This window comes from Neolamprologus brichardi, chromosome 22 (assembly GCF_056152115.1).
Source record: "Neolamprologus brichardi isolate AB-2024 chromosome 22, ASM5615211v1, whole genome shotgun sequence".
Lineage (NCBI taxonomy): Eukaryota > Metazoa > Chordata > Actinopteri > Cichliformes > Cichlidae > Neolamprologus > Neolamprologus brichardi.
In genome coordinates, this window is record NC_142124.1 from 8,176,925 (window position 1) to 8,190,000 (window position 13,076).

At 39.6% G+C, this 13,076-nt stretch overlaps 2 protein-coding genes across 2 annotated transcripts in view; one reads left to right on the forward strand and one right to left on the reverse strand.

The window, feature by feature from the left end:
• Positions 1-242: 242 nt before the first annotated feature.
• LOC148096678 (uncharacterized) lies at positions 243-2,264 on the forward strand. The gene has a single exon (XM_087834774.1). It carries the CDS (start codon positions 459-461, stop codon positions 1,959-1,961), a length of 1,503 nt encoding a protein of 500 aa, XP_087690900.1. The 5' UTR covers positions 243-458; the 3' UTR covers positions 1,962-2,264.
• A 2,302-nt stretch (positions 2,265-4,566) lies between these two features.
• The window catches only part of LOC148096679 (uncharacterized), a 20,014-nt gene continuing 11,504 nt past the window's right edge, over positions 4,567-13,076 (reverse strand). The window contains exons 6-9 of the mRNA XM_087834773.1: positions 8,804-9,841; positions 8,444-8,599; positions 7,674-7,766; positions 4,567-5,435 (exon numbers count right to left, since the gene is read on the reverse strand). Coding sequence (XP_087690899.1) covers positions 5,157-5,435; positions 7,674-7,766; positions 8,444-8,599; positions 8,804-9,793 — 1,518 coding nt within the window. The 5' untranslated portion in view covers positions 9,794-9,841 and the 3' untranslated portion in view covers positions 4,567-5,156. The remainder of the gene's footprint in view (positions 5,436-7,673; positions 7,767-8,443; positions 8,600-8,803; positions 9,842-13,076) is intronic.

Genomic DNA, 13,076 nt, shown 5'->3' on the forward strand with positions numbered 1-13,076 from the left:
TGTAACGTCCTCTAAGAAGACGTGTGACCATTCTGATAGCCGCCTGTGTCTGCAGGTGAATGAGTGAAGCTACATAAACAGTTAAATTAGCATAGCTTACCAGCCGTCACGGTAAACCCGACAACAACACAGTGGGTGAGGGTCGGAGGGGGGGTCGCTTGACATTCTAACTTTAAACGAAGGATTTTAACAATATTTGCTGTGGGTTAAAGCAGTGGACCAGCAGGCTACATGTCTGACATCCAAAGAAGTTTCACGTAATCCCAACAACTGAGGATCGCCATTGTATAGCGGTTGCTAGGGTAACGTCACGTCGCCATCGTTTCGGATGTGGGCGGGGCTTAGCACTAGAATCCCTTTGATCCTTTCATGTCTTGTGTGACATCACCTTGGTAAAAGCCTTAAGTACAACCGTTTAAACAGCGTTAGTTACAAGGTAAGTTTAGTAAGAGGCATTAATGTCTAAGACACAAACTCAGCAATTTACACAAAATACAGAATCAAGTCCAGATTGTAAAAAAGTTATATCATTTGAAAATATGAATTCTGCCATTGAAACAACCGAGGAGATTCAAATCTGCGCCACTGAAGTCGAGGCAAAGATTGAAGAGTCTGAATGTGGTGTCGTCCCTGGGGTAAACATTTTACAGAGCGACGAGGGGAAAATGAAGCACTGTGTGTGCTGCCTTCAGTCACGCAACCAGCAACAGAATCCGGGGGATCCAGAGTCAGTTGATCTCGTGGATCCTCCAGTGTCAGAAGAACAGCTGCTCGTTAAAGAGCTAATAAATGCTGTTATTACACGTGCCTCCAAAGAGGCAAAGGTGTCGCCATCTGACACGATCCAGCAGCGCCTCTTCACAGCTCTGTGGGCACAAGTTGAGCAAAAACCTCTCAAAATTACACAAAGGGGGATTAAAAAACTTGAAAAGGTGATTTTTAAAGACATCACAAAGCGGCTGGACATTAACCCTGATCTCGTGATCATTGCGCTAGCCGTAGGTCAGCCGTACCTAGAGGTGATCATTTCCATATTTGAAGATCACCTCTTCCGTAAAAAAAGAAACCTATTGGCAAGGTTCTTCTCGTGGTTTAGAGCCGAGGATGATGAGGACGAACAAACTACAGCCATTTCTGAAACACTTTTAGAAGAATTTAAAAGTAATATATTTCCAATACTGGAGAAAAAATCATCATCTGGCATTAGTGTCAGCGATTATGATGATGATGAAGAACAACGTGTGAGCGCACTCATTGATGCTGTGCTCACACGGGCTGCAAAGAATTCGCACTACAAACCTTCTAAAAAACTCCACAGGTATCTGTTAAAACACGTGTTGTCTGACAACACGGTCAAAAATCTGCATATACATGAAAAAAAACTGAAAGATCTCGACAGGGCCATTTACCAAGAGCTACGTCAGAAAACATTCTGTAAAGAAAAAAAATTAAAGATGTTATTGAACGACGAGGACCCAGTGTTAAGAAAACTGACGGTCGATATCATTAAAAATCACCTGATCGACACTATGCAGAATCCAGCCCTGTGTGATGCTGAAGAGGCTGAAAAATACAGGTTATCTGTGGAAACCTGTATCAAGAAGGTGGTGACGCGCGTCATCAAAAATGCCAGTTCACCTTCCTGTACTGAAAAAGTTGATGCCATCACCCAACGATTGTTCATAAAAATCTGGCCTAGACTTAAAAAAATCAAAGTTGATAATGTGATACTCATCAGTGATATGGTTTACAGCTCTTTATTACAGAAATGGAAAGAGCCAGATGTCATACTGACATTCATGGAATTAGACCATGAATATGCAGATAATCTAATTGTAAAGGTTTTCAGGGAGCATGCCATCACTGTATCGGAAGGTGAATATTTCATGACAAGCTTCTTTCTCTCTGCGGGTTATACTGTATTGTTCGCAGGCAGAAAATACTTGGTTACTGTTATATAAGTCCCTAAAAGTAGATTTTGTTCATCTGGACGTTGTATTTTAGGTTTCAATTTATTTAACATCTAATCGAGTCATTTTAAAAACTCCTTGACCGGTCGAGGCAGATGGCCGTTCCTCACTGAGCCTGGTTCTGCCGGAGTTTTCTCCCTGTTAAAAGGAAGTTTTTACTCCCCACCGTCGCCTAGTGCTTGCTCAGAGGGAATTGTCAAATTATTGGGGTTTTGTTTTGTGCCATCTAATACACAACTTATGAGGGCACTCTAAATTTTTTTTAAAATCAATAAAAAGATCCAAAAAAAATTATATTGTGAATTTTGCGTGTTTTCATTGTCACACAAATGTATACATTTTCAGCTTAGACTGAACGTGTTTGTTTGTCATTGTTTTCAAAGTCAAAGATTTTAGTAGCAACTATTGTATTAAAACATACAGACGTTTTACTCTGATTACACAAACCTTATGTAGGAGTAGGTCACAGATAAGAGGTATTCATTTGTAAATTTGACCTCTGACCTCACAGAGATCAAATGTGACAGGATATTTGTACTGTAATTTTCAGACCATAAGGCGCACTCAAAATCCTTTAATTTTCTCAAAAACTGACAGCGCGCCTTATAATCCGGTGCGCCTTATGTATGAATTCTGGTTGTGCTTATTGACCTCGAACCGATTTTATGTGCTACACGGTGCTCAAAAATCTGTCAAAAATTGTTTTAATACGACTTTGGTAAGCAATGAAGCTGCACCGTTTGATGGATGGTCAGAACATTATGGCTACCGTAGTCAGGAGCCTCGCGGAGTAATCTGGGTTCAAACCTTCGTCTGCTTCAGGTCCCGAAGTCAAAGGAACACTGTGGCATCACTGAGAGGTAAAAACGGTCGAAATTCTTTCATCTTTAATAAAATGATCAGCGTTGCTGCTTTACCAGGTGTAACAATTAAGTTTAACATCCAGGCATCCACGAAAACAGAATTCTTTTAATTGACTATGTGCACGTTAGCATATGCTACTTCAGTGGGGAGCTTTGTTTCCGGTGTCCTATTCGCGCCTTGTTTACGGTCCAAAACAAGTTAAGCAAATGAATGAATCAAGCGGCGATTTACATTTCTATAGATGTCTTGGGCATTTACCCAATATATCTGTAAATGATGTTCATTGACTTGTCGATATTTTTCCCCCGCGCCTCAGAGCAAAAGAGAAAATGGATTCAAATGTTATATTTCTCAGCTGTCCCTCGTTTATCGCGGGTGTTATGTTATAAAAATAACCAGCAATAGGTGAAATCAAGTAGCCAATTTTATTTTTTGACGGTGCAAAATGTTTCGTGGACATCGTGGACATACAGCACTGCACTTCAGAGTCACACTGCTAGCGATCGATGCAGCGATTCTGTACTGTACAGGAGAGACGTCACGGAGGAGATCGTCTGCAGCGATCAGGACGCAGGACACAATGTCATGTAAAATAAGCATGCAAACTTGCACTAAAAAATCTACGAAACAGCAAGGTGAAAGGTGAACCGCGTTATTAGCGAGGGACCGCTGTAATTTTGAATGTAAGTCACAACATACCCTTCGTACATACTAATGTATAGAAACCGTTACCAGCAATCATTCATTTTTTGTGTGGCTTTTTTCACGGTTTGTTAACATGCTGTGTAAGGTTTGTACTTGACTAGCTGATATCTACATAACGGGAAACATCTGGTTTGACTATTGTTTGACTGTAGTTTGAATGCTGAACATTTGCCTGTTTAAATCATACACTCTAATAAATAAAACACTGATTCAAATAAAAAAAAACATGTTAACGTTTTCCACTAGAATTTTTGAGTTAAGCCAACTTCTGGCAGAATAACATTAATTCAAAGCAATGTTTTTGAGTATGGTGAAGTTACTTTTTTGGCCACAATTAAACACATTCTTAAGTAAAATTAACTTAATAATTTTCGACTAGAACACAAAAATTTAAGTTGATCCAACGTCAATTTTATGTATAGTGAAGTTACTTTTTGGCCACAAAAAAAAAAAAAACACATTCTGAGTAACATGAACTTAATAATTGTCAACAAATACACAGGAATTTAAGTTGATCCAAGATTATATTTATGTATGTTGAAGTAACTTTTTGATCAAAATAAAACACATTTATAATTAAAATGAACTTAACTGTCGGCATAAATAGTATTTATGTTGGTCAAATATGATATTTTGGTTACAGTGTAGTAATTTTTTGGTTCTACAGGAGATTCTATAAGGGCATTTACCTGTTTCCCAGCAGGCTAAGTCGCTCCAAAATACAACCTTGATCATTTGGCTGTGTCTTATAACCATGACTACCGCGTGGGCAGGCTCATGCATGGTGGTGCCTGCCCACAAAGAAGTCAAGGTTCTAAGACCTTAGAAACTTGTCGATCACTTTTTTCCCCAAACGAAGGTCAGCCTTAACATGCGCTGTGTGTGCTCTTGTGTCATGACCTTCAGAAAAAGAAATGGATGTTGTGTGTATTTGTTTGAATGCGGCAGATGTGATGCCAAATACCTGGACATCAGCTAAGGGACTCGTACCTGGTGCTCAGAAAGAATAGAAATTCAGACAGATGTATTCAAATGAGTTAGACCCATTTAATTACAATAACAAACATCACAATTCTTTAACGTGCGTGCGAAGTGCAAGATTTGTGGGCTTCAGTTTCCTAGAACACAAATTGCCCGCTGAAACTTAAGGAACTGTGTATTAAAATTGTAATACAACCTACTACTTGAATCCTCTTTTTTTTACTTTAACATGTGACAGGGAATCAAAACAAAAGATGACAGGCTGCTATACATTAAATGCACTAATTTAAACATAAAATGAGCAAAGCTTCTTTCATTCAACTTTGTCAGCACTCTTACAAAGTATTCTTGATTCTCTTCTATATTTGACTTTTCACCCTCAAGATTAAGGCCAGCTAAAGAGGGCATTACACAAACTTTAAAACACACCAGTACCCTCAGAACACAGGTCATGGGAGAAATTAAACGCATTCCTTAAAAATGTGCAAATAACAGCATTTAAGACACGGCAAAATATTAACTCAGAAGACTTAAGAACAGCGCTTTAAAATTTAGTAAAACACAATGAAGTAGTGCCAGAAATGCAGGAATAAGGTTTTTGTGAAACTCACTCACGAATGGTCTATCAAGTCTGCTCTAGAAAATACCAAACTTAAGATTCATTACTTTAGAGCTGGCTTTTTGTCCATCAAGCTCAAGGCATAGCTTTTGAAATACCTCAAAGGTAAATTTCAGCTGCTTGGGATAGGTAAGGTTCAGAGCGTAGATTACTCCCATCATCAAAGCACAGGATCTGGCAACATCAATCCTCTCCAGGATCTTGGATCCCTCAACGATGATGGTTGCAGGCCCATCACCAATGATATCAATCTTCATGATTTGCATTGCAAGGTCTGCGTTGAGCTCCTCCTCATCCTTGTAGGAGAAATTAAATGTTAGGATGTATAAAATACATAGCTCAAGCACTTCAGGATGACGTGCATAAGGGAATGAACTACTACAGGTAGGAAAATAAGCTAAAACAGGTTGTCTTTTGTGTTTTTCAGTGATTTTACTTTGTCATTCTGTAATTTTTAAAAGCTAAATTAAACCATAATCCAACGTTTAAAATAAAAAATGTCTTGTTTTTCACAGTTTTGTTTTTCCACTTTGAAAAGAAAATCTAATAAATCATTTTTAAGGGTTATTCCACTTCTAAGTGAAATTTTATCTATTGCCATATTGCCATAGTTAGAAAGTGAGAAACAAGCCTTTTGTAAACAGCACACTAATTCTCCTGATCCGGAAGCAATCCATTTGCTTTAGCAGAGCATAAACAATGGAAGTGAATAGCAGGTGCTAGCATGTTGTGTGCAAAAGTGATTAAAATGACTCAGTAATGAAAACAAATATTTCTTGGGAGCTCAGTAATCATGTTCACGGCAAATGAAAAGTGCAAAAGTAACACGGAAGATTTGCAGAAGCTGATTTAGACTTGAGACTACATTGCAGTTACAACAAACACCGCTGTAAACATCCACTGCATGGTGCATGGATATAACGCAACAGTTGAAAAAGCCTCCAGCTTCCATAAACAAACACACACAGCCACTACTATACAAGCATAGTAAGCTGCAGTAACAATGGATGGGTCTTTGATTTGTTGAAGAAATATTGCACAAATAGCATGTTGGTTTATAGACACTGGTCGGCAGTGGCTTCAACTGCTGTGTTATAACCATGTGGAGGCTTACAGCAGTGCTTTGTTGTAATGTAGTCCCAAGTCTAAATCGGCTCCTGAAAATCCTTCATGTCAATTCATACTTTTCATTTGCAGTCAGCATGATTGTTGAGCTCCCCAGGAATACTTGGTATCATTATTGAGTGATTTTAATCACTTTTGCACACAAAACGCTAGTACCTGCCATTCACTTCCATTGTTTATGCTCTGCTAAAGCTGCTGCCAGATCAGGAAAATGACTGCGCTGGCTACAAAATTTTTTATCCTGTGTGTTTATGTTGCACCTTATCACGGAAACAGGTTTCTACTCAGCAAATTATGTTCAATGACAATGGCAATAAACATCTTCGGATTGTAATTCTGAAATGCTTTTTTCTCACTTATACATGGCAATAGACATATCTTCACTTAGGGTTGGAATGTCCCTTAACTCATTCAGTGCCAGCCACTCTCAGATTTCATACCCCCCTCAGTGCCAGAGATATTTAGCTTTTTCACTGATTTTGAAGGCTCACAGAATATTTTGTTCTATGAAACCACCATGACAAAAATGAGTCTCTCTTCTTTCAGCAGCAAAAAAAAATGTTTCTACCTCTGTTATTTAGAAATCTGCAGTAGAAAAGAGAAACTTTCATGACAAAACACCTGTTTCTGGATCAAAAGCGCTTTGTGTAAATAGGTTTTTCAGTGACTTTGATGTAAATATTTCGTGTTTCAATGATTCATGCAACATCTCAACTATGTTTTACTACTATGAAAGTAAAAAAATCACCTGTAGAAATGTACTTTTGGCAGATTATTTTGTGTATAAAAATAGTTGTTTATAGACAATTTCAACATTTGAAAAATATATAAGAAAAAAGCGACTGATTTATGATTCAGAGAGTCTGTGTGTGTGTGTTACTCCCGCATGTGCACAAGTGAGTGCGCGACTTAGTCTGTTCACCCCCCACCCGGCCATCGGTTCGTCTATCAACAATTTCTGTGTGTTTTATGCAGCAAATCGTTCATTATTCTGGTCCCTGCTGCCTTCAGAAGTTTCTAACAGGAGATACTGGTCAGATAAATCTGGTTCATGTTCACTGGAATCGCTAGAAAAACCATGACGTCAGGCTGCAGACACCTCAAGCTCGAAATGACGAGCTGGATCAAAAATCGCGCCACAATACTCGTTCTCAGTAGAGCCGACTGTCACGCTGGTGGGATTTTATCCATGTAATCAACTCCACCACCTTCTCAATTCAATAAAAAGCTCAAGAGGCGTCTATGGCACTGAGCGTTCGGATTCATTTTGAGGTCTAAAGACGTCTGTGGCACTGAATGACTTAAATACTCAACCCTGAACAGAAAATCCAATGAACAAAACACAAAGACCCTACAGAGACATGCATTCAAAACTAAACAAAAAATTAAAAACCAACTCAAGTACTTACGCTGTATTGTTTGAAAAGATCCTCCTCCTTCTCTCCAAGATAGACTATGAGGCAGCGAATAGCAATTTCTCTGTGCTTTTCAACTGTGTTGTCCTGATTGATAGAAAAAAATAGATGTGTTAAAAAAAATCAGATGTAAGTAGCTTACGTCATATACTGAAAATGATATCCATAATGATAAAGCATTTTTTTAAAATTAAATAATAAAAAAGATAATTTGGAATAAGGTGGAAAAGGTGATCTGGCTATTCTCCTGAGTTTCTTATTGTTTGGGACCTGCTTACTCCGCACACAGTGGGGGGCATGGCTGTCTCACTCTGCGGAGATCTGACAAACGCTGCGCTTGTCACCTGGACATTCCTTCTTCATAAGTAAAAACACTAAAATAAAGATACATTTTGTTGTACTTGTGCTCTGAACTTGTATAATAACAATAAATATCCATTCATTCAATTACAATGTAACTGGCACAGATACAGTCTTCCTCCATGTTATGTATTGTTAACGTGCTTGCGCGTGTGAAACACTTTATGTAAATCATAGAGCTTTATTTAAAAATAATAAACAGTGTATATTGTACAGACGACATATTTTCTTCTTTTGCCCTGCCCTAGATGCAAGTGTAACCAAAATATGAACAATTTTGGAAAAAAATAGTGTTAGTATACAATGGACCTTGTTCAAAGCAGCCATATCAACATTTGACATGAAAAAAGTAAGGCAAATAAAGATTCATAAATAAATTCTATTCATAAAGTTATTCATTATACCTGCAGAAGCATGTCCTTAATCTGCCTCATCCTCAGACCTGCAGCTCCTCCTTTTGACAGGGTCAAGGCCATCAGTTTTGGGGTGCATTGGTCAAGCCTGGCCAGAAAGGTTGATTCAAGGCTGACTGTTGTTATCCTCTTAAATTCTTCACATATCTGCAGGGCACACCAGAATAAAATACAACAAGAGACATAAGTATAAATAATTCATAAATGAAAATCAAAATGTGCATTTGTAAACATTTAAATGTATTAGGTGTAAATATATGCATTTCTAAATTTTTTATTTATCTGACTTCAATTTGTAATTTCATCAATCCACAACACAAAAACACTGGTTTAATAAACATTTTATCTCACCTGTACCTCGCTAAAAAGAGCAGGCCAGCGCTTCATGAAGTCACTGATGGCAGGGGCCTCTTTCACTATTTCCTCCCGACGAAGGCTGAACGTCTTGTCCATTTTCTGAGCTACCACTCTGGAGTTGTCATCACTTTTCATCACTTCACTCAGTAGCTCGATTCTCTCTTTTTCCAAACTTTCACTAGTTTCACCTTGAGCATGAGGGGGTAGGTAGTTCACCTCAGCCTTCTTTGGTTTTTTGACATTCTTTGCCGGGTATTGGTCACATGTTATTTTCCTCTTAAGTGAGTTTACTTCAACTTCAGGGCAGCCGAGACCTCTAAGCTTGCTTCTGAAATTGTTCATCTTGTACTTTAGACGTTGCGCCCACCCATAGCATCCATTGAAGGACCCTGGTTCTTTCAGGCAGGGATGCTTTAGAGTCAGGACCTCTGCAACCTCACTGATCTGCAGACTGGATGGATAAGCAGTATACTTATAAATAGCTTCTGCTAGTTTTCTAAGGATGTCAGGAAGCAGTGGAATTAAATCTTTTGTAGGGAGAAGAGTCCCATCTTTTTGGAAGCGCTCGTTGGCTGACCGAATTTGGATCTCTGTGAGGTCAGAAAAGCTGGGAATCTGAAACTGAACAGGCCAGTGCTGGTAACGGTGCCCTGGACTATCTTCAGATGCGGAAAGAATCAGGGTGTCATTAGTTGACACAGATGAGGTGTCAACAGAGTCCTCCTCAGATGGATTATCAGTCACGTTGGTCACATCACTTAAGGTCAAGGTTATTGTAGGCTCCTGGTCCTGGAGAAACACAATCTTGATTGTGTCCTTGTCCTTAAGGTCAGTTGTCGAAACAAGGGTAAAAAACTCATCACCAAAATCAGCATCTTTATAGTGAAGACAGAAGTCTCTTGTAATGGAAAAGGTATCACGGATGGCTGAATAAAGGTCATCCACCGTTTCTGGGATTCCAGATGGTAACTTTACGGACATCATGATCTGCAAGGATCACTCGAAGTTGAGACGGTTGTGACATTAGGTAACCTGTAGACCAAATTTTTGACATGTTTCTGTAATTCTTAGTAACAGCTAAATAGTGCATAATATAATAAAGTTTGATCTCCATGTATGGAAACTAGGAGCCAATTAACTATATGCCATCTCTGAAAATAGTAGAAAGACTGAGATTTGGGTTTGTCTTTTTTCAGCTGAAAATCTCCACACAAAGTATGGAAATCATTTATGGAACATAAATGCTGCACTTAAGAGTCATAATGGTTGTTCCGCCACAAATGTAAGAAATCAAGGGGACCGTGTCTGATAACTCAGCTGCCTCTATGACTTTCACTGGACCAGTTTTCTCAAGCACATAGCTCCTCAGATGTTCAATTGACCAAGCAGTTACACCTTTCACTATGAATCCCACATTGCCTTTCAAAACCACAATCTGGATCAACTCCCCAAAATCTGGTAGACCACCAGTGGAACCATAAGCCAGGATCATTCCACTAGTGTACTTGGTGCCTCTGTAACACACACTTTTGGCTATCTGGACACATGTCTCACCAGGAAACTTAGCCTGCAGTGCTTCTTGGATATCCTCTCGCAGCACACTAACATCCATTGTAGACAGTGTTGTAGCCTGTAGTAATGGTCTGACAGCTCTGGAATCATGTTGGTTATAAGCAGTGTTGGGTAAGTTACTTTAAAATAGTAACTTAGTTACATTACTAGTTACTTCTATCAAAAGTAACTCAGTTACTTCAAGTTACTCGTTACTTTCAAAGTAACTAGTTACTAGGGAAAGTAACTTTGGTTTTACTCAGAATTCTCTTGTTAATGTGTTGCTTCCACAACTTTGCCAGTCTTCTAGCTTGCTTACTTGTCACAAGTGCACTGTGCCACCTACCAATAGAAAGGAAAAGATAATGTGCATATTTCCACGAGAGAAATCCCACGCCTGGACTGTCATTGACTGCTGCCATGATTCTAGCCTACGTCACAGCGTCATGTGCGCCTTTTACATCCAACACAAAAACTGCAGTCGTGGTGCTTTGATTGTACTCAGAACTCAGAAATTCTGCCTTCTGAATAGGAAGATGTAGGTAACACCAGACTGCAGATGAGCTGCATACAGGGCTGGACTGGGACAAAAAATCGGCCCGGGCATTTTGACTAGAGACTGGCCCACCATTATAGGAAAAATCATAAAGCCTTTGAATGAAAACAAACGCTGTTGTGACAGTGATGTACACTGTTTTGATGGTATATATGCATCAATCTATCAATCCTTTGTTGTAAGATTCAGATAATTATTTTTTAAAAGCTAGAAATTTTAAATGAGAATAAGAAAGAAAAATATTTCTTTGTGCCCCCGTCTCCCTGTTAATGCTCTACCTGGCCCCCCTGGCAAAACTTTGCTAGATCCGCACCTGCACAGTTACCAGCTGTCAGCTACCTAAAAAAGGATCCTGGTGTTATCTGTCTCTCAGAAACAGATCATAACTTCCCTTCAACTCATTTATGTCACCTAAAAGGTAAACCTGTTTCTCCATCACCTGTTCAGCTCTGATGATTCAGTAAGGACGTCTCCTGGTTTCATCTTCATGTTTCCCTCTCACCAGATAACCAAACTGACATCATGACCAGCAGCTTTTTTGCAGCTGTGGCTCCAGCAAACATCAGCTGATATTAGAAATTAATATTAAATAAATTCTAACAACAGCTGATCAAGCTTAAACGTGCTGCTGTTGTTTAACGCGACATCGGCTGGTTTCGTCTTTCTGTCGCAAAGTGGGCGATAAACAAACAAGAGAGCCGATCAGCTGATCATTGATCAGTTTTCATGATTGAAGTAGAAACAGGAGAGGGAAGGGTGAGAATAAAAGAAGAAGAGGCAGCTGTGCAGCAAAGACACAGAATAACTCCAGCTTTGTGCCTTTTTCATTGTAGCTTTAGTCCGGGACAAACTGTTCCTTTTCACCTCAATAAGAAACGCGTAATATTTTCTCTGAATACCAGACGGGACGGTTGGCAACTCTAATAACTTATGAACAAAATAAAGTTCAACATTAACTTCATAGCACCCACCCAGCTGTATAGAAACTCCGTCATGCTAGCTAGTACGCAGTACGGAAAAAGTCAGAATAACGAAAATAAACTCCACCTAAACTTGGTTTATATCTGACCCAGATAGACTGCAGGTCACAACTTCTTACCTGAAGTTCAGTTCACACTTGGACCGGCGGCCGCCTCGGGTCTCTTTTCCTTCGGCGTCCCCTTTCCCTCACCCACCTGCTGCCTCCACCACTTGCTAATGTTACTGAATCTGTGGAAGCTCCGCGATAGCCACCACACGAAGTAACGAGTAACGACCCTACCTAAATCCCAGTAACGACTAACGCGTTCCTGATTTTGGCATAATAACTAGTTACCGTGCTCGTTACCACAATAATAACGTAGTTACTGTAACGCGTTACTTAATAACGCGTTAGTCCCAACACTGGTTATAAGCAAGCAACAACTGATGCTTCATGGCCAGTGACAGCAGAATATTTCTAAAACTACGAGTATGTCTGACAACACGCTTGAAAAAGCTGTGCTTTGCCTCAAACCGCATTGTCCACAGTGACACCAGAGGACCATAAGCCCTGATAAGTTCTGGATAATGTTCTAGGAAATGGTGTTTTGGAATGAGGCGTTGCTCTGGAAAAACCATGAGAAACCTGTGTTTATGCTCAGATATCTTACTGTCCAGGAAGCAAATGGTCTCCTCTGTGTGCACTTGATTCACGACAAGCTCAACAATGTCTCGAAGCACAAGAAGCAATTCCCATGCTGGGTCAGCCTCAGGGATTTTTGATCCAACCATGAGTGGCAAGAGACGAAGCAAAGCCCAGTTCTCGTGGGCATTGCCCCCCACACTTTTCCGTTGGGCAAAGTTCACAGGAACAAGCTGTGGTGCATTGGTTTTCTCCGACCATTTATAGGGGAACTCTTTGATGCATTTGTTCAGCTCTTCAACAGTGAAGTATTTGTTGTGAATGAATAGTCTTAGGCACAGTGCTATTTCTAGGGGCACTACACCTTCAAAGAGATCATGCAACACATCAGGTGGATATCCAGACAAAACATGAAAATATTTAAGTTTTGCCGTCAGTGCAAAGAAGATTGAGTTTAGCTCAGATCTGAGCAATGAAGGGACATCAGCTAACACCCAATATACAGATGTGATTTTGTGTTTTTTCCTGGATGTACCGAGAGGATTGCAAATCTCAAA